We start from the raw sequence: 26,242 nt of genomic DNA on the forward strand, positions 1-26,242 counted from the left end.
AATCCTGCAGTGTGAACAGTGTATTATATTTACGTGGTAATTTTCTGTGTGTGTAGTTGTGTGTGCAGGGTGTTGACTGAAATGTCCCTGAAATCACAGAAAATTGTTTTAAGTCTGTCCTCTCTTTAAAAGTGGGGGCGTTTTTCTGGGCCCTATAAGGAAGCATAGACAAATCCGAGTCCAAGTGGAAGTTGATCGCTAGCTGACATTGTGTCAGTAAAATCATACTCAAGAATAGTGGGTGTTTTAATGGGAAGAGTCTGGGTCCTTCTGGCTTCCTGTGAACTGCTGAAAAAGCTGTCAGAGCTCTAGGAATAGCCATTTACCTGGGAATCCTCATTTGGTTGGGTTTTCATTGCTGGGTCAAATCATTAGTTTTTTTAGGGAATGGCTGACTCTCAGAATCTTTTGGTGAACCAGAAATGCTGCTGAGTGGTAAGGTAAGGAAAAATGAACACCTTACCGTGGGCACTGCTGTCTCCTGCAGGTTAGCCCACCGTGGGCCCGCCTAGCTGCCTGTCAGTCATGCGCTTTTCTGTTTCCTCACTTCCCTGGGTTTTATGTGTTCTTATGAACAGTGACCCCACTGGGAACACAAACATCTTGATATTTCTATGACTTCTTCTAAAATCATGAAGGCCCCTGCCCGGCACCCAGCCTCTCTCTACTGCGGATCATGGAGCTGGGGTTTTAATTCACACCGTGTGTTTTCCCTAACTGTGCTGTGGCATTACTTGAGCCATTGTCAAAGTGAGTGATGCTTGAGTCTCAACCAAGAGTTTGGATCTGAGCTCCAGCTTGGCCTTCTCAGGTGGCTCTGTGGGGTGCAGCCAGGGTCCTTTCTCCATCAGCCATGATGGCCCCGTGGAGTGTATTGGAAGGTAGTGTGAATGTTAGCCAAGTCATTACCTTGGTTGCTGGAGAGTGAGGAATACACAAAAGCCTCCATTTGTATTTTTCAGTCTTTGATACTTTTTAACCATAGAACAAAATTTTTAGCTCTGAACTACCAAACTTTGAAAAGAGTTGTAAAGATGGTACATCCTTGCTGAGCCGCCATGCTGGTGGCCTTCGAAGCCTTCTGTGGCTGTGTCACAGGCGGGAAGCTGGTCTTGTTGCTTGGCTTATGGATCTCAGAGAATCTTGTCAGCAGGAATGTTGAGAGGCCACGTTTTAAATGTTGAGTGACTTCATCCATGTTTATGCAAGCATATTGGGTTTTCCTGGTCAGCTGATTCGGTGGGTGATTGGTAGCGGTTGGCAGTTGTCCATTCACACCTTGTCTTAGATGACTTGTAAGCTCTGCAGAGGCATCAGCAGTCACCTACCAAGCCTTCGCTCTGGGTGAGCAAGCGCATTCCTGTGGAGTGAGTTAGTTCAGTGACTGCTAGGCAGCCAGTGTTGTACCTGTGCCACAAAGCTGCGCCCGTCCCCCACCCCCACCCCACTCCCACTCCAGTCGCCTGGCTGCGCCCACCCCCACCCCCAACCCCCAGTCGCCTGACTTCAACCCTTTCCTCACGTGAGAACTTTAGGCTCCACGTTTTAATTCTGTATTTCTGACTAGAATTAGATGTGAATGTCCTGGGTGGTAAAGACAATTACAAGCAAATAGCTGTTCTTCACACTGTGGGGTGTGTAGAGTTTTAACATGTTTCTGACTATTCTGTCTGGTCTTAGGAAAGCTATCAGTTTGCCATAGGAAAGGCTTGCTCAGGTGGGAGCTGAGCAGAGTTGAGCTTGGTTGTTTTAATTGTGACCCTGCTCTGTTTAAAGGACTTTTCCTTATTGCTGCTTATACAGACGTCTGATAACTAAATAGGAATGAGCTCTTTTGGCCTTATAATGTGATTGCTTGTCCTATGTGCCCAGGAGCCTGTCACTTGTTTCCCCTTGGGCTGTAGCACAGTTTTCTCCTGATTGGTTCTGTGCCAGACAAGCCAATTAAACTTTTGTTCCTTAGCTAGTATTTAAGAAAGCGACAGTCCCAGCAAATTAATAGTGCCTAAAAGAACTATTTTATTTTATTTAAAAGAACTAGTTTGTTCTGAGGCCCCATATCCCGTCATGCTGAGAGTGGTCACTAACTGTCCGTACAGGAGCTTATCTTCCACTCTAGAAGATTCCAGAAGTTAGCTAGCCAGAGAACGTGCATGCCTGCAGCGAGCCAAGTGTCGCAGGGTTGCTGAGGTGATAAATCATCCTCACTGTCCCCGTGGAAATCTCAGAAAGCGCCAAGCCTTCCCAGAACTCCCCATTCTCTGACCATGTGGACCTCAGGCTCCAAGGCTTCCAGTTTCCATCTGGGACTTACAAAAGACCTACCTACATTTGTGTGACATTGAACTCAGGCAAGGGAAGCCAGTGACAGGGTTGGCTGTCAGAAACGCAAAGCAGAGACCAGAGGGCTTCCTGAGACCTGCCACTGTCTTCACAGCAGCATACACGGTGCAGGGCTCTGGACCGAAGGAGGAGTGTGGGCCTTTGGACCTTGCTACTGGACGCTGCTCTGTAAACAGTATCTTATGGCCAGGGACAGAAGACAGAGATACTCTGATTTTAAAGCTCCTCGCAGCTGCTCTAGGACCCCTTACATTAGGATGTTTGATTGGATTGTATTTTGAAATACATATAAACTCTTATGTGGTTTCCCATGTGGATCCTTGTTAAGAGCAAACTGCAAAGGCAAGAAATTCCTTTAGCATGAAGAAATGCACTTAATGAGTTCCAGAGCCTAATCTGAACCGCTTCAGCCCCTGAAATGGTCATCTGGATGCCATCGATGGTATTTTATTAGACGGGCATTTAATTAGGGGAAGCTTGTGGGCCAGATTCTTTCCTACGTATGTGATTCATATTCAGGAATTTCTTACATGACCATCTACCCCCGCCCCCTGCTCTTTAGCCCTGAGCTTAAAATATGAGTAATAAGACTTTTTTCTCAAGAACATCTTTGAAGATTTAAACCAAGTAATGAAAAAAAAAAACAAAAAAAACAAAAACAAAAAAAAAAAAACAAAGGAATAAAAGAAAGAAAAAGGCCAGGCCTAAAGAACCAAGATGCATAGTCAGGCCCTGGCCTGCTGAGTCTAAGGGGTGCATTAGCCTCAGAAGTCACCCTCGTTGTGTGTTGCCAAGCATTTTTTAAAAAAGGATTAAAATCCAGATAGGAAACATTTTTAACTTTGGTAAACATGATGGTAAACGTGCTTAGAGGTTCGTTGTGTTTGCTTTTCCTTTTTTACCTAGAGTTGCTGGCCACCTGCGTTTAGCCCGCTTTTCCCCACTTACAAAGCTTCCTGGGCTCTCCAAGCAGCGCTGTGCTGCCGCAGCCGCAGCCCTTACTGCATGAGTTTCTGAGTCCCAGGAGGACTCAGCCTACAGTTAGTCAGGCTTAGTTTGACTCTGTGTGCCTATGTCTTGATCGCTTGGCTTTGCCTGAGCCCTTTACTTGGCTAGAATTTCAAGAGCCACAGTTACACTCCCGTGGCAAGCTGTTTCCTGGTCCTCTCTCCCATCAGTAGGCATCACTCCTCTGAGTTCCTCCAAGGTTTCCTTCCATCACATTGCATGGCTCAGGTCTGTTCTGCTGGCACTGAATTCTGCAAATGAAGTGCAAGAGTTTTCATAATCATCCTTCTATTGAGCCAGTTTCTTTAAACTCAAAGGACAGACTATTTTCATGGTGGCCAAACAAGCGCACAGAGGGAAAGGCATGGTTGGTGGGCCTCTCTGAGCAGGAGCTAACTAAAGACATTGACTTTGGTGACACCCAAGAGCTGATTGGCACTGTTCTTTCCTCGTTGGTTTAATCCACCCCTTTCCCGTGGGATGAGCTGAAACTTTAAACAGGGAAATGAACTCACTGGAGATACCAGGTACTGGACGTGAACAAAGGCCTGGCATTCAGGCCAAAATTAGCATGCCTCTTAATACCAGTTTTCTTTTAACTAAAGAGGTGATAATGAAAAGCATTTTTTTTTAAAACTCCATAATGATTCAGATGTGGAGTCAGCTTAAATCAAAGGTCCACGTGGCCTGGTTGCCACCAGTACAGAAAGCTGCGTGGTTCTTCCTTTAGTAGCCTAGAGAGACTTCCAAGTATGTGGCTCCTGGGAGCAAGGGTTGAAAGTGTGGGCTTGTATGTCAGCCAGCTGTGGCAGGGACCAGGGAAGGAGCAGGTCTGTTGGAGAAAGGTCTTCATCAAGCACTCTCATCACAGCACTCTCAGAAAGCCATAGGTGAAACCTCTCACCCAGAAGCCTGTTGCTCTCCAAGTAAAACAACTGAAGACCCCACCAGAAAGAAGCTAGGGAAGAGCTGAAAAATCTCTCTCGACTCTCCACGCAGCCTAGGCTTTGCTTTGTTCAGGGCGACTGTGTTGAGCCCATGACGGCCACTGGGCGTAGCCTAGAAGGGGGCTCCTCCCATGCATGCTTGTGGCTATGGTATTAATGGCAGCTTCCCGTGGAAGGTGGACTTCTCCCTAAGGACTCTGGGTCAGGTTAGCTGCTCTGCGATGACTCCAGATGACAACTGTTGATGGGGGGAACCTGCCCTAAGGTGGTCGGGATGGCGTCTGAAAGGTCAAGTCAGCAGAGCAAGGGCTGGTGGGCAGGTGGCACTGCAGCTCCCTGCTGGGGCCAGGCTCTGAATCCTCAACAGTGGTGGGAAATGGCAGAAGGCAAAGCACTTGGCCAAGGCACTTACAGAGTCTGGAGGTGGGAATGGGGCACGTGGGGAGCTTTGAGGTATTGGGTCTACACCAGGCTGAATCTGGGTGGTCAGCTGTCCCTAACGTAGGACACAGCAGAGGGGTCATTTAGGAGCCTGTGGCACAGTACTGACCAGTCTGTCATCCCTTGTGATGAGTGTCTGTCTCATGCAGCCGCCCTCAGCAACCTTTCCCTTTCCCACCGGCTTCCAGTGCCCTCTGTGAGAAGCGAGGCCTTGGCCCCTCTGCCTGCAGTGTTACAGAAAGGCCACACTTAGTTCTTCAGTCACTGAGAATGGCCGCTCTCTCTAGGAGTGCCTGGAGGGGATGAGGGGTCATCCATCCCTTGCTCTCACCTCTTCCTGCCTTGGAGAATTGCTGCAAGCCTCACTAACCAAATCTCACCAGCCCAGCCTGTGTTTAACACAATTTCCTCCTTGTCCTCTCTGTGTGTGCATTTAATCCTTGAGGTAATAATATGTTGTATTAAAATTTTCTAATGCACTAAATTAATTCTCAAGTAGAAAGGGCTGGGGACTTCATTCTCATTTCTGTCATTTGTTTAATAAATTTAAGAAACATTCTTTCCATTGTTCCACTGTACGCAGTTTTGTCAGCATGACCTACCTGGGAGAAGATGCTCTTGTTTTGAACATTCTGTCTTGATCCTCGGAGCATGGCATACCTTCTGTACCCTGCACTGCTGGAACGCTGTTTGATGTCTTTCCTTTAAAACAACCCCAAACACTTGCCCATATACCAATTTGTACCTGGAATACCCTTTGTAGAACACAGTGGTCCGCTCACTCAGCGGCACTTTGACAGACTGAAACATGTTCACCCAGGTGCCAGGAGAAGTGTAGACTTGGCCTTTGTGGCTTCATCTTCTCTCTGTACCGCCCATGGTGCTGTGGGGTGGGGCAAGCCCTTGGAGGAGAGCCGGTTCACTGTAAAGAGGGGCAGATGTCAGTGGAACAGAGCGCATCTGAGACAGCAGCTTACGTTGGGAGCTCACACAGCTGGCCTACCACAGGCTGGGCTTTCCTATTCCCAGTGGGAGTAAAACACCTGACGTTGATAGGCTTTGGTGGGAGGGAGTGGGGAGTGGTGTCTCCAGCGTGCAAGCTCTTTGTCCTTCGGGTGGGCACCCACAACGAACGTGTGCTCCTCAGATGCGGCCTGCTTTCACTTCTGTACTGTGCTTCCATGCGGAGCCTCCGCACAGCATGGATTCCTGTCACCCGGGATGCTCTCTGTCCTCTCAGATAACCATGGGTTTGGTGACTGAGCATGGAAGACCAAACTCATGTCAAATGTTTGCATGGTATTAATATCTCGTGTTACTCTAAACTCAAGAGGCTTTTTTAAACCTTGTCCTAACAGGCATCTTGCTGTTAACAAACAAAAAACCTGTTTGATGTCATTGTTCTTTCCCACGGATGGCTGAAGCTTTGTCCGTCCTACAAGATGGTATACTAGACTCCATGGCCCTCATCCCTACAGTGATACCAAGTTCCTTACCTTTGCCGTATAAGAGCAGCCTTGTGTGCTCTCTGCCATCTGGCACCCTGCCTCTCTGCCTGAGTGACAACCCCCCGTCTGTCTGTCTGTCTGCCTGTTTTTCCGCAAGTCTGGCATCATTGTTGCTTGTCTGAATGGCTTGGTGCTGAAATGTGAAGTGAAGCTTAGGTGCTTGTTGAGCTTTCCTCAAAGGACGCTGGTTCTGAGGAGCGCATGTAACTTGCCCCCAGCCACCTAAGGTATCACGAAGAGGACACCATCTCTTAACACTGGTAAACTGTGACCTCACTCTTCCTCTCTGTGGGAACCCTGCCATTCCAGCCAGCTGTTGTCACAGAGTCGATGGGCAGGGACCCACCTCCAGTTCAGCGTGGTGGTGTGAGTATCCTTGGGTAGTTAGTGCTCAGAATAGATGATCTCTATCGAGATTTCATTATCTTCTTTCTTAGTGGGATGTTGTGAGTTTAAAAAAAGCCCTGCATTTCTTCTGTCTTTCCGATGTATGCCTCTGGAACACATTCTGGGTACATAGGTAAAAATCTGTATTTTAGAGCCAGGTAACAAAAGATAGGGTCGTAACATCTAAAAGCTTGCAAAAGAAGTAAGTTTATTTGGGAAATAGTGAAGAGATTTTGAAAGTAGGAACTATCAACGCCATAATGTTCTCGTTTTAATATTTATCAAATAACGAGCTTCTATTTTTTTAAGTCATCAGGTTTTCTACTTCCCTTTTTACAGGAAAAGAACCCATACAAAATACCTACCATGTTAAAAATTAGACACCAATCAACTTATTGACTAGTTTACAAAACAGGACAGGTCCAGAAGCATGTGAAATGCCATTTTAATTACCTGAGAAATAGATTGGGTTTTTTTCTCTCTCTCTTCCCAGAATGGGGTGAGTCTGTTTACAAGGCTTGGCCTATACTGAAGAAGCAGATCATTAATAGGAAGCTTGTGCTGGTCGGTCCTCAGAGGGGACGAGAGGCAGGACGCTGGGTTGCTTCTAGAAACGTCTGCTCTCCCCAGGCCATTTCATCCCCACTGATGAAGAGCCTGTCCTGAATCTCTGAGCTCAGCCTCCTATGGGCCAGGAGAGAATTATGAGTGTATTCTAAATGAAAATGGTAAAGCTGTAAAAGCAGGCTCTGGGGTGGGTGATAGATTGAAATCCATGAAGAAAGACAGCAGGGCCATTTTGAAGTCCCATAATTATTTGTGGGACGGCAAAGTGTCCATTTAAGAAGCTTTGAAAAGGCCTTTGCCAGAACTGTGTGCCCTGAGAGCAGTGTTGGTGGGGGATTGCTGGCCCACCGGGCTAACGCAAATGAAGACCTCTTCATAAGGATTAGTGGGGGAGGAAGACATACTTCGGAGAGGCAAAGGGCTGGGAGCTGCTAAGCTGAGTGCCTGAGGAAATGCATGGCAACTTTTAGGAGTAGGAAACAGTTTTATAAAGCCATTCCAACTTTCCAGAGGTTTAGTGAGAGTTGATCTTTTCCCTAATATAGTTCAATTCCTTCCCACCTCTTGCCTTACTTACTGTCTGGGTGCTTCCTCGTAGGGTCCTACAGAATTATTAACCTGTAGCTCCCTGATGAAGAAATTTGCTTATTCTCACTTGTCCTCAGGAAAAAATGGTTTAAAAAAAACAAAAGCCCAATCGTCAATCATTCCACCGCATAAGGGCAAAGGCACCTCATGGCTTCCTCTGCTCTGCACCCACCACCTGGGGCTTCCTCTGCTCTGCACCCACTACCTGGGGCTGTGCCTTCAAAACAGTTGGCAGACTCAACAAGCTTTGTGAATTCTCCCCACCTGGAGACACGCACCCCATCATCAAACCCAATTCTGTGTAGTCATACTAACTCTACATAGCCTTGAACCCTGCTTGCTTTAGACACGCCCTTCGCACCAGCAGTCTGGACACAGAGCTGCCAGATCCAACTTACTGCTCTTGCCAGCCTGTCTCATTGATTGCTGAGTGGTAAACTGTGACATCTTCCTTTGGGGACTGTTATCACCTGTGAGTTTTCAAAGCCTCGAGGATAGGGCCTGGTCTCCAAAGGCCCAGCTTCAGAAACTCGGGCATCTCCTTCCTTAGCCTTGCTGATGGATTCTTAGATCAAAGTGTTGGTGTTTATCCATGTCTTGGTCTGACACTTTACACACCCAGCCCTCTTCCTTTCATGAGCAGACCCAAGAACCTCTTTGGAAAAGGAAGTTAGCCACCCCAACTTGGTTCCCCCCCCCCCCCCCCCCCCCCTTGTTCCCCCCCCCCCCCCCGAGGCAATCAGACACGGTCAGACCACTTGTGCCAAACCCTGCACACCTGAGCTATCGCCAGCCCTTTCTATCCCTTGGGTGATCAGGGCAGCCTTCCACTATCTCTCTGAGGTAGTCCAGTGGGAATTCTTCCAAACCTAACCAACTCTATTCTCTAAAAGGTTGTCAGAGCATCACCTCTCCAGACCCAGTCTAGTGCTTCTGCTTCCAGCATGCCCAGTCAGCTAGCTAAGTGCAAGCCTATGGGGTGGGGGCGGGGCAGTTCAGTTCAGCCAGGACATTAGCTTTCCCCTGTGGGGGTGGTGTGGTTGTCTGTGAATGTGCGCACCTTACTCTCTCCTCGTGTGGCAGGCAGCTTGCTCTCTGTCGCTGGAAGCTGTTCACAGCCTGCTGGTAACCCATCTTCTCGCAGCCTGTCCCACTTGAAGCTAGCTTTCTAACAACTCTTTACCTTTTGGCTCCAACTCTCTCAGAGAGGTGAATGCTTTTTCTGTGTCACGCCACTGCAGCCCCAAGGCCCAGCATGCTGTCACGTATAACCGGCCCACCCGATCTCGTGAGAGCTGACGGTAAGCCCCACGTTTAGCCAGAGGACTGGTGGATAAATCAAAGCGACTCTCAACTCAGTCACTCACAGATGCATGGAATGTTTTGATCTTGACACAAAACTGCCAGAATTTTCTCTTTTCTAACTTCTATTTGTAGTGGTAACATTTTTCTGTGAGTTTTTTTTTTTTTAAAGAGATAGTGTAGTATCTTGAAACAATGCAATTCCACTGTGTCACTATTTCTATTTAACAACTTTCATTCTTTCCTAATCATTGTATCCAGTTGTGCACTAGTGTCAATAAAATTGACATTTGTGAAGCGATTTCTGGCCTTTTTCTCCGGGATTTATGGGATCTGGTGGTGTGCGGGATGATGGGGCCTCTGTCTAACACCGGAGCTTCAATATGATTTATTAAAACATGAGAGGGTTTTGGTTTTTTTTTTAACGCAGCCTTCTTCAGAGCCTAGTCTTGTTTTCCAAGGATCCCTGGACTGATGAGCTGTCAGTAGGCACAGCAGCTGCTTTCTGTTCTCTTCTGGGCAAGGTGGCTCTTCACTGCTCTGCTGCCAACGCCATTCACAGGGCAGCCTGGGAGCAGGGGAGACCGGCAGGGATTCCCTCATGGTTTGTACCTGCTGGGATCAGAGTCACAGTCACCCCCCTACCCCGCACTTGCCTCAGTGTAGGCTGCTGTATCTTCTATTTCCAAAATACATTTGAACAACTGAAGAAGGGTAAGATAGGGAAATCCGTCTCAGCTGTCCTGTGGAGATCCTTAACAACGTGCTGGCTAGCAAGGATCAGGACTGAGCATGGGGGCAGGCTCTGACTTCTCTTCTTTGTAATCGAAACAGTTCACCTATGTTTGCTCTGCATCAGACTCATAAGTATGTTAGGTCTAAACACAACGTAGAAGTGTGCTTTGAAACATCTCGAGCAGACTCGGGGTTGAAGGACAGATAACTTGCCAAATCACACCGGCAGAGAGCGCCCTGTTCGTAAGATCCGCAGCTGCCTGTACTAGGTAACCTACGTTTTCCTGTTGTTAAGTGATGTGATGTCCTTTCTAGAGGACTGACTTACAACCTGTCACCCTGTCACCTTTGATTCACAAAGGGGAACTGTGATACTGGGATCCTCCAGCTTGCATTTTTAAATGACCACCATTCCGTGTAATGCTAGTGTTTCTGTCCCAGAGTAGCAGATGTGGACTGACGTCACCAGGTACACTGAGCTTGCTTCTGTTCCGTAGAGTGGGGGATTAGCTGCTTGACCTCTGTTAGCTGCGACCCACTGTCACAAGGTGTTGTAGTCTGTCCTGAGTCCACCAGCCTCTTAGACGCCTACTAGCTTAGTTCTGCCCCCCCTACCCCAGCCCCCTCTGTCTCACTGTGATGTAGATGCCATGTCTCCCTGGAGCGGTTTTTAGAAGCAGAGGTGGTAGCTACCAGATGAAAACAGGATCGTGCAATGCTTTTAAGCTCCCTTAATTGTTATTTGTGCAGAGGTCTCTGTCTTATTTTTAATCACGTCACTGGGGCTGCATTGAGTGAGGCGGACTCTGTCTGGGTACCGTAACTCTTAAGGCAGCTGGTGTGGAGGGCGGGGACCTTAGGAAACCAAGGCATTGTTCACCAGCAGCAGCCATGTTCTAAAAACTGACCAAGTTGGAAACAGGCCTCCGGTCACAGAAGAAATTACTTTTTTCTTTCTTTTAAAACTTCTCATCCCCAAACAGGCTCCCTGACTGGTAGCCCTCACCTTTCAGAGCTGTCCATCAACTCCCAGGGAGGAGCTGCCCCAGCCAACGTGACCCTGTCTCCCAACCTGAGTCCTGACAACAAGCAGGCCTCTCCCCTGATCAGCCCGCTCCTGAACGACCAAGCGTGCCCAAGGACCGACGATGAAGAAGAGGGCAGGCGAAAGGTGCACATTTGGGGGAAGAGGGCTTGGTAGTAAAGTCACCACACTGTAAGCCACTCCAGCTTTAAGTGCACAGTTGACCGGCTGTCACTCTGCGAATTCCCCAACAAAACCTTTCCTGTGACTAACTAATAATCCACCATTCTTGATAGCCAACCCAGACTTCTTGCTGTTTTTGTCTCTTTCTGACTGGCTTTATTCACCTGGTGTCCCCTCTAAAGGGCTCATCCATGGGGTTGCATGTGTCAGCATGTCTCTTTCCATGGGGCTGGCTGTGTCCATTGTATAGATCACTGCGGTGTGAATCCCTCTGCCAGTGCACGCTTTATTCTTCTCATCTGGTATTCCATGAACCTGGATCCCAGACATTTGCTGAGGTTCCCTTTAGAGCTCCTTTATGTACATACCAACATGGAAACAGGAGAGGTGGAAATGGGAAGTTCTGGAGGAAAGCGAGTGCCATGGTTAGCCTAAGGCTCTTCCTTTTACTTACTGTTTAAGGAAAATGCAAGACCCCAGTGGTGGCCTGCTTTGGGGTACTACCGTCACCTGACACCCAGGCTCCAGGGAATGGAGCTACACTGGTATCACCATCTCCTTTTGATCCGGCCACTGACACTATAAATACCATCTCCTGAGATCCCAAGAAGCCAACTCTGCCAGCTCCTGGTACCAAGTCTCAGGAGGCAGATCGTCTCCTTGTTTCCTGAAAGACTCTTCCTTGAGCCCTCTAGCTGGTGGTGACACTTACATATCAAAAGCCACTCTCTTAGCTACTCCTCCTGGCCCCTACATGCACACGTGTGTGCACGCGCATACAGGCAGGCAATGAGCTGATTTAGACTTCATAGTAGCTAACCAAGGGTCTGACCTATTGGGAACCTGTGTCAGGGACTCACCGTCTTGTGAGCAGGGCACATCCCAGAGGCTACCACTCAAAGGTGATTGCTGTGTCTGGTTCTCTTGTGGATTTTTGCAGAGATTCCCAACCGACAAGGCGTACTACATTGCTAAGGAAGTCTCCACCACAGAACGCACATACCTGAAGGATCTTGAGGTCATCGCTTCGGTATGTGCAGCATTTCCTCCCTTGCAGAACCTTCTACGGTGTAGTTAACTTAATGTTCACCTGCTGCCTAGAGGCTGGGGCTGTGGGAATGTTAGACTCCCGAGTTTAATTGTAAGGATTACCCGTCCTGATCCTGGATTATACAGTCAACGTCAGTGCTGTATTTATTTTGGAATGTTCTTCTTAAGAAGTTATGATTGTGGTTTTTAAGTGCAAGGGAAATATGTTCCTAAAGCAGAGAAAATGAGCTCTGATCCAGAGCATTCTGTGGCTTGCTCATCATCGGATATAACTGCGTGTGTTTCCTTGAGGGAGACCTCGGGTTATCTCTGCACTAAGTTGTGCCATGGTAGGGAAGTGACTTTGACTGCTGTTACCAGGCCGGTCCAGTCCAAAAGCACAGTGGTGTGGGGGGCGTGGGGTGGTTTCCCAGGGACTTTGACCTCACTATTTTGAGAAAGAATATAGCTGGTATAGAAGGAGCCCCGCCCTGTTGGGATGAGGTTTATGTTTGACGCTCTGCAAACGCTGGGACGCAGCTCCCACTCACATTGGTAACAGCAGCTGCTGTGCCATCTTCATGCCCAGCGTTGTCTTGAAGGGTAGAGAGGACAGCTCCTGAAGGGATGAAGCAAAGGGTAGCCTACCATCCCGAACTCACTACTCCCACTGAGCTGGCCTGGATGAGGCCTGGCTTCAAGTAGTTCCTCACTGAAGAGATCAGTTCTGGCTTGAATAAGCCACGGGGAACCATTTGAGAGAACAACCGTATAGACATAGGCACTTTTCCCCGTGGAGCAGGAAGGAAAGAGCAGGGAAGCAGGCCTCTGCCCTTGACAGCTCTGAACTGCTCAGTAGCCCATGGGAAAGTGTGTGGCCTCCTGCTGCCCTCCCCACAGGTCCCTCTGCCTTGTCCCTGACTGTCCCCAGTGGTCTCCGGGCACAGCCACCTCTGACTTGTCCCTCTCTTCCACAGTGGTTTCAGAGCACCGTCAGCAAAGAGGACTCAATGCCTGAAGCCTTGAAGAGTCTCATATTCCCGAATTTTGAACCTTTGCACAAGTTCCATACCAATTTTCTGAAGGAAATTGAGCAGCGACTTGCACTATGGTGAGTACAGTCCAGTTTGACATCGGTGTTTCGGTCCACACCCCCACATCACCATCCCTGTCGCAGTCATCCCATACAAGCAACAGAGATAAAAGTCTGAGGCAAGCCAACCTTAAATTATTTTCCATTGAACTACTTTGTGTTTGGGCCTTCCTTATCTTTTTGCCTTTGACTGGGGACTCTTCAAAATGCATTTTCTTATGCTAATTACGTGGTTAATTTAAAGTAAAGATACTTGCTTCTCAGGGCCTGTGGGGTGATAAGTAGAGGGACAGGAAGTATTTATGAGGTAACATTTCACTGTTGTTGGCTTCACAGTTATTGTGAAGCCACACATGCCTTGTATGTGTATGTATTATATATATGTGTGTATATATATATCACATATTTTATATGTGATATATACACACACATATGTGGATCTCTAGATATATCACGTGTATGTTTATATATATATGTGTATGTATATATCATATATCACATATAAAATGCTGTATTGCATTTAACAGGTTTTAGAGAATACTTTGAAAATACAGTTTATGTAACACTTATATGCACACAGTTTTACCTTATCATAAGGATATAAATATGTTTTATTACAGTCTATGTACATACTATCTGTGGATAAACATGCTACCTTGTGCATGTGATTCAGAGACAACTCTGTAGATTGATCTCTCCTCTCATCTTTATGTGGCTTCTGAGACCAGACTCAGGTCACCAGACTTGGCGTGGAAAGTGCCTTTTTCCATCTTACTAGCCCAGGACATAATTTTTTTAATATTTGTTGCCAGGCAGTGGTGGCACACCCCTTTAATCCCAGCACTTAGGAGGCAGAGGCAGGTGGATTTCTGAGTTCGAGGCCAGCCTGGTCTACAGAGCGAGTTCCAGGACAGCCAGGGCTACACAGAGAAACCCTGTCTCGAAAAACCAAAAAAAAAAAAAAAAAAATTGTTTTATTTGTGTGTGTGTGTGTGTGTGTGTGTGTGTGTGTGTGTATGCGCGCATGCACTTAGGCACATACTTACAGGAGTGTATGTGCATGAGTGTATATAGGTGTGCTCACCTGTCAGCAGATGGAGGCCAGAAGACAGCAGAGGGTCCCTTGGAGCTGGGAGTTAGAGACATGTTAGAACCAACCTGACATGACCTGGGTTCTGGGATCTGAGCTCCAGTCCCCATGGCTGTCCAGCAAATGCTCTTAACTGCTGACCCATCTCTGCATCATGAAGTGACATGAGTGAAGACATCCAACACAGAATTGAAACAGTAGCATGATCTAAATATCCATCAATGGAAGAGTGGTTAAAAACAATACTTAAGTCTCTCCACTAAATACCTAGGGTAGGAATGAAGATGACAGTATTTAAAAAAAAAAAAAAGTGAAAAAATTTTGTTTACTGTAGAATGGAAAATCTTTTGTAACTTCACCTAAAATAGAACCTTTTATAGAAAAAATTGTGGGCCTTTTTAAGGCCCTTGGAGCTCACATCAGTCACACACATCAGGGGGTTGATTGTCTACCAGATACGCATTTGAAAATGCAGGGAAAAAATAGCAGAGGGTTGCTCCTCTGCTCCTGCAGCAGCAGCAGCTGTGTGCTGCACCCTCCTTGCTTTCTGAATGGAAGTGACGGGATGGGGGACATTCAGTGACAGGGAGGTCCTGACAGAGCCCACTCTGAGGCTGCTGTCTCTGGCCTTCGAATATCACTTTCCTAGAAAAGCAGAGCCTATACCTGACTCATAAGACCGCCGTGTGGAGCCAGCATGAGCCCTCCAATCCCTAAGTGCATTAGTGTATAAAATGACCTTCCCTTGTGGGGACGGGGTTGGCAGGTTTAACTAACAGGCCCCAGCCTTGCTGAGGATGGGGACATGGGGCTATCGATGGCTGTCAATGTTTAAACTTGAGCAGGAGCTGAGTTTAAGTGAAAGGCCTCAAAAGGGAGCTTTGTGTGTTCTTCAGTGTCAGAGGCAGGAGGATTGCCACCAGTCTGAGGCCAAATTATTCAACCTGAGGCTCCCATTTGGAATGAAGCAATGAGGTTGTATGCCATTCAAAATGAAATGACGGAAAAAATAAAGGGACCTTGAACACATGCTTTTCTGGCACCTGTAGGCTAGTCCTCTGAGAAAGGTGAGCTGTTGTCCTCTTTGTACCAGAAGACAGAGTTGAGCCAGTGAGTTTCCAATCAGGCCCAATCAAGCCCTGCAGAGCAGATCCTTAGTGGGGAGCACTGCAACTCTAGGTCTGTCCAGCAGAGGGCGCCTGTCCATTCCAGAAAGTAGTTAACCACAGCGCACACTCCATCCCTGGCCATACTTGAAAGCCATGGAGGGACCTGAAACATTGTCAGCCCTGCTTAGTGTGGACTTTGGGGCTGAGACCCTGAAATTTTTATTTCTCGGGTACTTCTTGGGGTAACTGCTTCTAGAGAACAGGTGACACCTCTACCCAGTAAATGGTAAATACTGAACATAGGGTTCTTTGGTTTGCATCTCACAGAGTGAATTGAATTGCACTTCTTTATTCTGTGTACAAGCATGATGAGTTCCATGCATGAAGGAAACGGACTGCAGTTCTGTTTGTTAAAGGATTGATCCCCAAAGTAGCTCTTAGTATATCTGTGGAGCTTCAGGAGGAGCGGCCCCAAGGGAGATTATGGGATGGGGCCTGTCCTCTCAGATTCCTGGCTTGCAGTGCGAATGCTTGTTACAGCAGGCAATCACACCATTACTACCTTCCTTCCTATCCAGTGTGCAATGCTGTGGGACTGCTTGAAGCAGGAAGGCTTTGAGCTCTGTAAACCTTCTCTCTATGAGTAGCTCACCCCAGGTATTCTGTGGTAGGTACAAGAAGCTGGCTGGTATAATAGTGACCCTGTGTGTTGGGCTTTGCTCACAGATGGTAGTGGGCCAAGGGTCTGCAAAGGAGGGCTCAGTGTCCCGGGGAGGCACAGAACCCTACTTCTAGCCTGGGACAGTAATGCCTACATAAAACAGGTGCCCGTGGCCTGAATACAGTCAATGAGAAGAATGATCTGCAGTCGAGTTTATTAGGAAGGGAGTTTGCACGATTATAGACAGACAGGCAGACAGACAGACAGAAAGTTTAGGTAAAGGTTTATGCTCTTATGTATTATGGCATGGGAAACACAGGTTAGCTCATGTTAATTAAAGTAGTTAAGAAACAAAATGACTAGTGTAAAACACTTTGCTAGCACACACAGAAGCAGCCCTGGCATTGCTTGAAGCTCACTTAAGGTAGACATCCCTGCTGTCCGTGGCTAAGCGGTACCTGCTCGCCTGTAAACTGTGCATGGGAAGATACCCCCCCAGGACCGTTTCATACATTTAAAGACCGAGTGTTGGTAACCCGCTCCACATCCTGTGCCCCACACAGAAAGGAGGGAAAATGATGGGTTTGGGTTTTTTTTAATTTGATTTTGTATATGTGTGTGATAGGTAGGTGTGGGTGGGTGTGTGCAGGTCAGAGGGTAACTTTGGGGGGTTGGTTCTTGCCTTCCATCTTGCTGCAGTGGGGTGTCTTGTTTCTGTTGTGTTGCGTACTGCAGGCCCACAGGCTCCTGAGTGACTCTGCTACCTGCACCTCCCACCTTGCCCCAGGCCTGCTGGGATGGGCAGGTGTAAGCAGCCGCGTCCAGCTTTTAACAAACAAACAGAAAAACAAACAAACAACATGGGCCTGGGGATTACACTTGAGTCTTCATACTTAGCAGCCACTGACTTTTCCCACTGAGCCATCTCCTGCCCGACCTAAGCTTTCTAGAAAGCTAACTGAGTTTGAAATACTCTTTGACTTGCTGACGTGATAGATCCCCTGTGCAGGCCCCGCTCTTTCCCCTCTAGTTGAGCATCCTCGGAGTCAAATGGAAACAAAGCAACGGTGTCGTGTTCTGGTGTCAAACTAGATTTTATTCCTTGCTGTTTTCTTTCTTTTTCTTTTTTTTTAAGATTTATTTATTATATGTAATTACACCATAGCTGTCTTCAGACTCTCCAGAAGAGGGAGTCCGATCTCATTACGGGTAGTTGTGAGCCACCATGTGGTTGCTGGGATTTGAACTCAGGACCTTCAGAAGAGCGGTGGGTGCTCTTCACCACTGAGCCATTTCTCCAGCCCCCTTGCTGTTTTCTGGCTTTGGGGGTTTTGTTCTGTTTTGATTTGGTTTGGCTTGGGTTTTGGTTTTCCCTGGAACTTGCTCTGTAGATCAGGCTGGTCTGGCTTAAAACTCACAGGGATCCCCCTGCCTCTGCCTTCAGAGTACTGGGATTAAATCAGATGCCACCATGCCCAGTCCATTGCTGTTTTCAGTTATTACTGTTAAAAGAAAGAAATAGAAAGTTCTCGCTGTATCAGGAGTTCCTCAGATTTGGGGCATGTGTGGTTTTCCCCTTGGCAGGCCCACAGGGGATTGTAGACCTGTCAACGGTGGGAAAACCCAGGGCAGAGCTCCTATCAGGACGTTTTCTGGAATGTTTCGGCCACCCCCAGCCTCTGTGCCATGCAAACACACCCACGCAGAGGATGGAGGCCAGAGGGCTGTGCCAGGCTGGCCAAAGCCAACTTTCACCTTCCTCAAAACCCTAACTGGTTTGATGAGTTCTGAGATGTGGCTGAAACACTCTTTTTTCTTTGGAAAGCAAAGCCCTGTTTGCTCACTCAGGGAAAGATCCCACCTGGGGATGGCTGGACATTCCATCCAACCTGGAGATTTCATGTCTGAGACGAGACGACTTGCAAAATGTCACACACGGCTACCCCACCTCCAAGGTAGATTGAGAGCCCGTCCAGAGACAGATACTCCAAGTGTTCAGACAGTCTACATCAGGACATGCTGCGATGTGTGTGCCACGCTTTCTCAAAAGAAAGACAATCGCAGGGAGCTGCAGGTCACAACGCCTCAGAAAACAAGCAGAAGGGTCCTTTACATCCAGTCGGCTTTTCCTTTTCGGCTTTTGCACCAGGCCTGCTCTCTGGTTTGAAGATAAAATCCTACTTAGGCCCAGAGGAGACCTCAGCTCTTTGAGTCTAGTCAGATGCGTGAGGTGGCACAACACTGGGTTTTGATCTGAATACTGAATACCCTTCCCTCATTCTCCAGGGCCTTTCTCTCCTGTTTCTGTCTGCCTGATCAGCAGGTGGGGGCTGCGGGGGTCGGGGGGAGCGGAGGGTTGGTATGGGGAGCGTTAGTTCTCAGTAGCTCAGAGGAGCAAGCAGACCTTTCTGCACCTCCCTCCGTCCCTCTGGTGTCCCCTGCCATCATCCAAGATGCTGCACTCTCTGCTGCACTCTCTGAGGTGACAGCTTTGAGTTAAACTTGACTTCTTCCTCTGGCCTGAGCCTGGATATGAGGCCTGCATAGGACAGCTTTAGGAAGGAACCCCTTCCCACGGCTCTGTGTGCCTCCTCTACAGCACACAGCCATCCTGCAGGCCTTTGGATATACCCCTCGCAGCTCCTCGGCAGAGAGGCTCTCAGCTCCAGAGTGGCCGATTTGCTCCTCCCCCTCTCTAGAAAGAAGCAAACAGCATCCCCCGTGGTCCATGTTGAGTGATCCTCCCACACCTGCACATGTGTGCACACACGTGCACCAAGTCCCCTGCTCCCCTGATGGGGGTGACTCACGCCTAAAGAGTCCGGCATCTCTGTTATTTTGTCAGTACCCGAAATCACTGTGGGAGTAAAAGGACAACTGAGTAAGACATTCATGTGCAGGTGTGTTCTCTGGTACCCCTGGCCACGATGAGCCACTTAAACACGGAGTTAAATTCAGTGGCTCAGTTATCTCTAACCACGGGTTTTGTGGAAATGGCTGCTATCCTGGGTAGCAGACTTAAAAGAACTTTATTGTCATTACAGAATGCTCCTTTGAATATCATGAGTTCAGTTAACTTATTAAAAATTACTTTAAAAAATTCGTGTGTGTGACAAATGAACACAGCACAGTCCACAGATGGAGGTCAGAGGTCAGCTTTCAGGATTTGGTCCTGCTCCTCCGTGCATGGGTCCCAGCACGTTTACCTGCTCCTCCATGCATGGGTCCCGGCATATTTGCCTGCTCCTCCGTGGGTGGGTCCCGGCATATTTGCCTGCTCCTCCATGCATGGGTCCCAGCACATTGGACAGTAGTGCCTTCACCCTCACCTTTGCCAGCCTAGGCACCATCAGTCCAAAGCATGAGGCAGGAAGCTCTCTCCTTATCGTTGACCTTTTGTTACAGGGAGAGGGGTGGGCTGGGGTTATGAACACGCTTAGATCTGCACTGGGTTACTCACACAGAGTGAGTCCTTCCCTGATCTCACTGGTAAGGAGTCTCCAAGCTGGTTCTCAGAGCTAGTCGTGTACCACAGATGGAGGACTGGGAGGCGTGCCGACAGGCCATTGGCATGCTATGAGTTCTGAGTGGATCTTGTATTGAACCTAGGTTGGGATTTGAGCAGGAGAGACAAGGACTGCTGATTCTGACAGGCTTTGACACCTGCTCCTGCAGCATCTTTCTATCTCCTATGAGGGTGGCTGGGATAGAAGCTTCCAGCCCAGGGGGTTGGGCCCGCCCGCTGGTGATTGGTTGCCTTCATGTCCTTTGCTTTCTCCTTCCTCCCTGGTCCGTCTGCTGCCAAGTGACTGCCCAGCTCACACTGGTCCAAGTGTTCCTTCAGGACCAGAAAGCCCAAAATACATGGTGTTTGTCTCGATGTGTACACATTGTATACATTGCACATGAGGTCACATGTAGACGTTCCTGGAAGTAAATTAATCCACATTGTGTGGATCGTGGTTTTCCTAAGTGAAATTGTCAAAAGAATTTTCGGTGTTACAGTGCAGTAATTATCCAGACAACAAACAAGGACCCTTTCTTTGTGGGGGTTAACATCCGGAGGATGTTCTGGTCAAGTTATAGTTCTTTTCCAGGTTCTTGATAATAAGATGACCTTTGAGCTGTCCTTAGATGTTTCGCCTTAGAGAATCCCACATGAGGCAGCAAGACTTCGAGGTTTGTTCCCAGTCCCAGGGGCTTGTCTTGTGTTTGGACCCTCTGCCTCAGGGCTCAGTCTGATCTGGGAGGGCAGGGCAGACAGATGTGCCATGCTGGGCACAGCTGTAGATGACTGCAGCCTCATCCCATGGCATCACCCAGAGCTAATGTCCTGTAAATGTGGCTTCATGCTGCATGCAGACTGATTAGAACTTCACACCCGGTGTTCTCTATAGAATAAGAATCCAGGTGTGTGTAGGGAGTGGGGGGCACGAGAGCTCTGACAGCAAGCAGGCACGAGAAGGCAAAGTCCCCTGTTGAAGGTTTTAATACCTGTAGATTTTTAAAGGAAATAGTTGACAGGCATGTGCCTGACGCATAGTCTTGTGCCTGTAATCCTACTACCAAGAAAGCTGAGGCAGAAGGATCACCACAGAGGAAGTGCTTGCTTTAATAGAAGCCTGACCTACCCACCCCTGCCCATTCCACCATGGAAACCATGGAAATCTCTAGCTTGCATTCTTTGAACTAAGTCGACCTTCCATACACCTGCCGTCAAATGGCACATCTATCTAAATTCTGGTTCATCCAAGTAGATTCCAGGAAATGCCCAGAGTGAGTTGTGCCCTCGCTCTGTTTGGTGGGTGTATGCCATTCTGTGAAGAACCTGGCCACCTGGCTCAGTAGAGGGGCTGCCTTTGGTGGAGCATCTTCTTGATTCTGGTACGAGGGTGGTCGGTGAAAGGAAAGAACCTTGCAGTTCTAATGAGGCACCCTGGTGAAGGTGCAGCAGGAATGCCTCCGGATGCCTCTGATCCTCAGACAGCATCCTTCAGGCAGGAAGTTCCTGTGAATTCAGTTCCCTCCTTCTGTCAAATATTTAGGTGGAGCAACCATCATTAATTAAATTATCGCCCAGACCAGGGTCAGCAGAATGGCCAGATGTTATACTCACTGGACATGTAATAACCCCAAATGCCAGAGACAACATAAACTCACAGGGACTTACTGGACTTAGTGCTAGGCCAAGGCTTGCCAGAGGCACTGGGGTCTGGACCGTGTGCCAAGGTCTTCCCTAGTGGTCCTGGCCAGTCATCTTTAAGTCTGAGAAACACGGACCCCAAGTCAGTAGGTTTAGAACAGTAGCTTATAGAGTTGGCACTGTGGATTGAAGCTGTGGAGAGTAGGAGAGGAGGACCTGGAAGAAGGAGAGAGCAGAAAGTTGGGGGTGGCTCCTTGTGGATCAGAGGAGCAGAGAAAAGAGATGCAGCAAAGGGGGCTACAGGAAACGTTCTAGAATTGTGTGCAGGGGGACAGAATCGTGGAGAGGAAGCATGGTAGTTATGGCAGCTGGGAGGAGGGATGGAGCAGGAAGGCTTGAAAGGCTGGGGAGCACAGCGGGTGCACTCTGGCACTGCCTCAACGGTCTCCATGCTTCTGGTCTTCGAGCATTATCACGTGTGCTCCATGCAGCATCTGAACAGGTAGTTCAGGTAGAAGCCTCGAGTGCCTGCTGCAGAGACCTGGGGCAGAGGATGAGGGGTGGCCCTGTTTCTAGTCTGCACATGTGACCGCTCCTGAACCTGACTTATGAAGCACACACCCTGCCTAGTCCCACTCTGGTTCCCTGAAGATCCCTAGTGAGCCACAGATAGAGGCAACCATTAGAGAATGCTTCACGCGCCCCCACAGAAATCTCTTCTCACTGCAGGAGGATTGGGAGCTCCCAGATCTCTGTAAACCTCGGCTCCCCCACACTTCATCTGTGGGCTGAGTTTTTGGTTTTTGGTTTTTGGGTTTTTTTTTCTCTCTGGGCAGCACTTAATACTCAATCTGAGATTCTGTTCCTGGTTCTTACCATTCCTCTTGTTTAGCTTGTCTCTTGCCTGTAAGTTGCCTGTGTCTAGCCTTAGCAATGGATGTCAAGGTATGCCTCATTTATTATCTATTCCTACCACTAAGTTCAGAGGTGCACGGGCATGTGGGACAAGTGGAGCCCTAGAGACTAAACTACCATGGCCAAGTGCAAGTTGCGGACAAGCAAGCTTCTGTGTACCTCGGCCAGAGATAAAGTGAGAAAGACACAGCTTGCCTCTCAAGTTTGCTTTGAGGGTTACATTGAGTAAGCATTGAGTCAGTGCTTACTATACCCAGGGAAGTGGTCAGCAAATACTACTACTGTTTTCTCTTTGCTAGTTGAGCCCTGAGTTAAGAATGCCTGCTGAGGCACTAAGCCCTCGTAGTCAGTAATACTAAGTCTAGTTTCTATGGCCTGTATGTGAAGGAGGGTCCCACGCCGTCTTATCCCCACTCCAATTGCCCACCCATCCTGCCTCTCTCTGTCACCTGCCCCTCCCCCTCCAGGAATGGATCTCCTGACAGTCCTTAGTCATGAAGATCCTTCCTTCACAGGAGGTTCATTGTTTCTGATTAGGGTCTCTTGGGAGCAGAACCCCTGATGGGGGGAGGGTAGCATCTTGCTCCCTGCTATCTTAGTCTCAAGGATAGAATCAGTGCATAAGCCAGTTGGTGCAAGTGTTGTTTATGCTGACTGATCTCATGTGTGTAGAAGGAAAAAAATTCTATCAGACGCAACCACTGTTCTCTTTCAAAACCAAATGGAGATCTTTTGTCAGTTTGGTTTTTGAGACAGGGTCTTATATAGTTCAGGCTGGCCTTGAGTTCACAATCCTCCCACCATGGCCTCCCAAGTGCTGGAATCACGCCTGGATAGACTCTGCTGAACCAGGGGCTAGTTTAGATGGCTTCCAGCTCTTAATGTGTATGCTCCCGAGAAAAATGCATAGGAACCCCTGGGTGATCAGAAGAAAGAGGTCCAAGTGGGTGTTCCATCGCTAACTCTGTGTCTACCTCTCCTGCTGCAGGGAAGGCCGCTCAAATGCCCACGTCAGAGGGGATTACCAAAGAATCGGGGATGTCATGCTGAAGAATATCCAGGGCATGAAGGTGAGCTGGTTGGGACTGGTTGGGGGTAAGGGAAAGCCAGTAGCCCGGCCTGTCGACCTTCGCAAAGCACCCAGGGATGACCCTGTAGTCAGACATTCACCTTTCTAAAGAATGTTACTGGGGAAGCTCTGGTGTTGGAGACAAGCCACAGGTATTTAGTTATACACAGGTCACTCAGGACCACAAACGACACAGACAGTGTTTCCACTGAATGCTTCCTCAGTCAGTTGTTCTGACTTCTTTTGTGCATAACAAAGTCCTAGACGCCAGACTATCTAGGCTTTCCAGTGAATTCCGTGTCTTTAAACCCATCAAAGGCAAATCCCTTTTTAAACAGCAGCATCTACAATATAAAGTATACCCAAGAGAGCTAAGGAGCATAAGCCCACAGGCCTCTCCTACCATTGCTTAAGATTATTCCTTGCCATTTGGGCACTCAGTGCCGCTGAAATACAGGGGGCTCTGCTTTGTCTGCTGAACACATCTGTGTTTGCATTTTTAAGAAGTGCTAAATCTCCGTAGCTGGGGCATGCCCGTAACCTCAGTCCCCGATAACTGTCCCAAGAAAGGGATGACCCCCCAAGGTGGAGGCCCTGTGTGCTGCCCACGTTTGTGGTGCAGCTGGTGGCCAGTAGTGAGTGCCACTCGCTGTCCATGGTAAAGAGAGCCTGCTGTGTAGGAGGGCACCCACAGAATTGAGGGTGCTGCGAGGATTGGATTTATTCCCATCGTCCATTTGGCTAGGTCACTATGTTGGGAGACATTCCCTGCTCTGTGTGGGGTGTGATTGTGTTGGGGTATCTATGTGGGAGTAGTGTGTTGTTATGGGGTGTAGAGGGTGTGTGGTGTATGTGTGTGCTATAGATGGTGGGTGTGTATTGTATGTATATGGTGTGTGTGTGTATGGAGTTTGTATATGTATATGGGGAGGTATATGGGGGTTGTGTATGATGTGTGTGTGTATGATATATATGATGTGTGTGTGCGCGTGTATATTTGTGTGTGTATGGTGTGTGTGCGCGTGTATATTTGTGTGTGTGTGTGTGTATACGTGTGTGGGGTGCTGGAAGATTGAACCCAGGGCCCCACACACATCACATGTCACCCTCCTCCACCACGTCCTCAGCCTTCCCCACTTTTTAATGAAGATAACCTGTAGCTCAATAGACCGTGAAGCTTCAGTGTCTGGCTGTATTTAAGCAGTGTGGGGCAGCATCAGAGAGAAGCTGTGTTAGATGTGTCAGGTATCAATCAAGAAAAGCAAGCCTAGCCTGACGAGTTCTACAGCAGAGTCTTAGCACTAGGAGGTGGGTGCGCAGAACACGGTGTCAAAGTAATCCTTAGGCGCCTTTTAAAAATAAATTTTGGTTTTTCAGTGCAATTTTCAGTTTTATTCAGAGTGTATAGGGTGCCCACGCACACACCCAACACTCATGGTTTTCACGATTTGTAACATTTTCATTAATGTAATTATACAGCTAAGATTGATGATACAGTATTGCAGTATCAACCCTGCCTAACCCTCTAGTCCACTTGGGGCTCGCTCTCGGTGCCGGGCATTCTGAGTGTGAAGAAAAGTCCCACCGTGATAGCATCAGACAGAATCATATTTTTTTTAAAGACTCATTTATTTTATGTATATGAGTACACTGTTGCTATCTTCAGACATGACAGAAGAGGGCATCAGATCCCATCACAGATGGTTGTGAGCCACCATGTGGTTGCTGGGAATTGTACTCAGGACCTCTGGAAGAGCAGTCAGTGCTTTAACCACTGAGCCATCTCTCCAGCCCGTACAGAATCATTTTAATCGATGCCTTAAAAAATGCACTGTGGAGCTGGACCTGGTGGAACTGGACCTGGTGGTACCGTCCTGTGATCCAGCTGCTCAGGGGGCGGAGTCAGGAAGACCTCAGGCTTGAGACCAGCCTGGACTGTGACCGTACAACCCTGCCTGAGCGAAGCTTGCTGTGCCTCTGCTGTCACCTCTTTGTCCTCACACTGGGTCTTTCACAGATCCACAGTTCTGTCTTCCCCAGAGTGTCCTATGACTGATTTGCACAAACGCAGCCTGACTCAGCTAGCTTCTTTCTTCCATGATGTGACTTGATGGCTGTGTACTTCAGTCACCGAGCATCCCTGAGATGGCTCTTCTCACTCCACATACTTTTCTCAGCCCATTCTAGCTCTCCCTTATCTGAGAAGAAAAATACAACCCCCCTTATTTGGGAGCATAGCTGCAGGACTCAGGAGTGGTCAGGGAGACTTATCTGGCCCTTCCCCCACTCCCGGGGACATTTCCTCAATCACCAGCCCCCGCCTCGATTGCCAAGAACCCCCACTGCCCTCCCACCAAAAGCTGCTATTCTGCCTTCTCCATCAACCAGCATGGAAGACTAAAAATACACCTCTGCACCAGGGACCACATCCTTCAGTCCATGGGTTGACATTTTGTGCGCGGCCAGCCTCTTCAGCCTCTAAGGCATTTTAGCGCCATGCCAATTTGGTCTGCAGCATGGGGCTCCTGGCAAGCCAAACAAAAAAATAGACCAGGGAGGGCGCTGGCAGCCATCATGAGGAATGAGTTGAGTAGCATGGATTTTGTTTGTCCATCTTGTTTTATTTTGGTTGTTATTGTTGCTATAAGAATTCTTATAAAGCATGGAGGGAAGCAGCGGACGGTTCTAGAAAGGTAGTAGCATCCTGACTTAGCAGTGATGCGGCTCCCTGTGTCTTTGCTGCCCCGCCCCCAGCCCAGGCACCAACTGCATTTGCTCATGCTAAGCAGAGTCAGCTGGCTCTTTGGTCAGCGCATGTGCCCTGTGGCCATCCCTCCTGTGTGCCCTCACTGTGTGGGCTCAGCTGAGCTCTGCACAGTGCTGCCGTGTGTCAGATCACGTCACTGGTTATAACATGACCAGGAGACCCTAGCCTATGGTTTCGTCCCCATATGACAGTCAGCTCTTTCTGAAGCACTGGGTCTCCGAGCCACACCATGATCTACACATGTCAGCATCAGCCCGCATATCTCCAAGGCACACAATGAAAGTGAGCCTGGCCGTGCATGCCCACCCTGCACTGCTGCTAATTTTCCGACAT

The 26,242-nt window shown here is 48.4% G+C and overlaps 1 protein-coding gene across 5 annotated transcripts in view; it reads left to right on the forward strand.

The window, feature by feature from the left end:
- The window catches only part of Farp1 (FERM, ARH/RhoGEF and pleckstrin domain protein 1), a 241,672-nt gene that overhangs the window by 203,117 nt on the left and 12,313 nt on the right, over positions 1–26,242 (forward strand). For 4 of the 5 annotated variants that reach the window (XM_031362792.1, XM_031362791.1, XM_031362794.1 and 1 more), the window contains exons 14-17: positions 10,810–10,997; positions 11,974–12,063; positions 13,040–13,173; positions 23,062–23,143. In XM_031362792.1, the coding sequence (XP_031218652.1) occupies positions 10,810–10,997; positions 11,974–12,063; positions 13,040–13,173; positions 23,062–23,143 (494 nt within the window). The remainder of the gene's footprint in view (positions 1–10,809; positions 10,998–11,973; positions 12,064–13,039; positions 13,174–23,061; positions 23,144–26,242) is intronic. The other variant, XM_031362796.1, reaches the window with a different exon arrangement.

This window comes from Mastomys coucha, unplaced genomic scaffold (assembly GCF_008632895.1).
Source record: "Mastomys coucha isolate ucsf_1 unplaced genomic scaffold, UCSF_Mcou_1 pScaffold9, whole genome shotgun sequence".
In the NCBI taxonomy this organism is placed as follows: domain Eukaryota; kingdom Metazoa; phylum Chordata; class Mammalia; order Rodentia; family Muridae; genus Mastomys; species Mastomys coucha.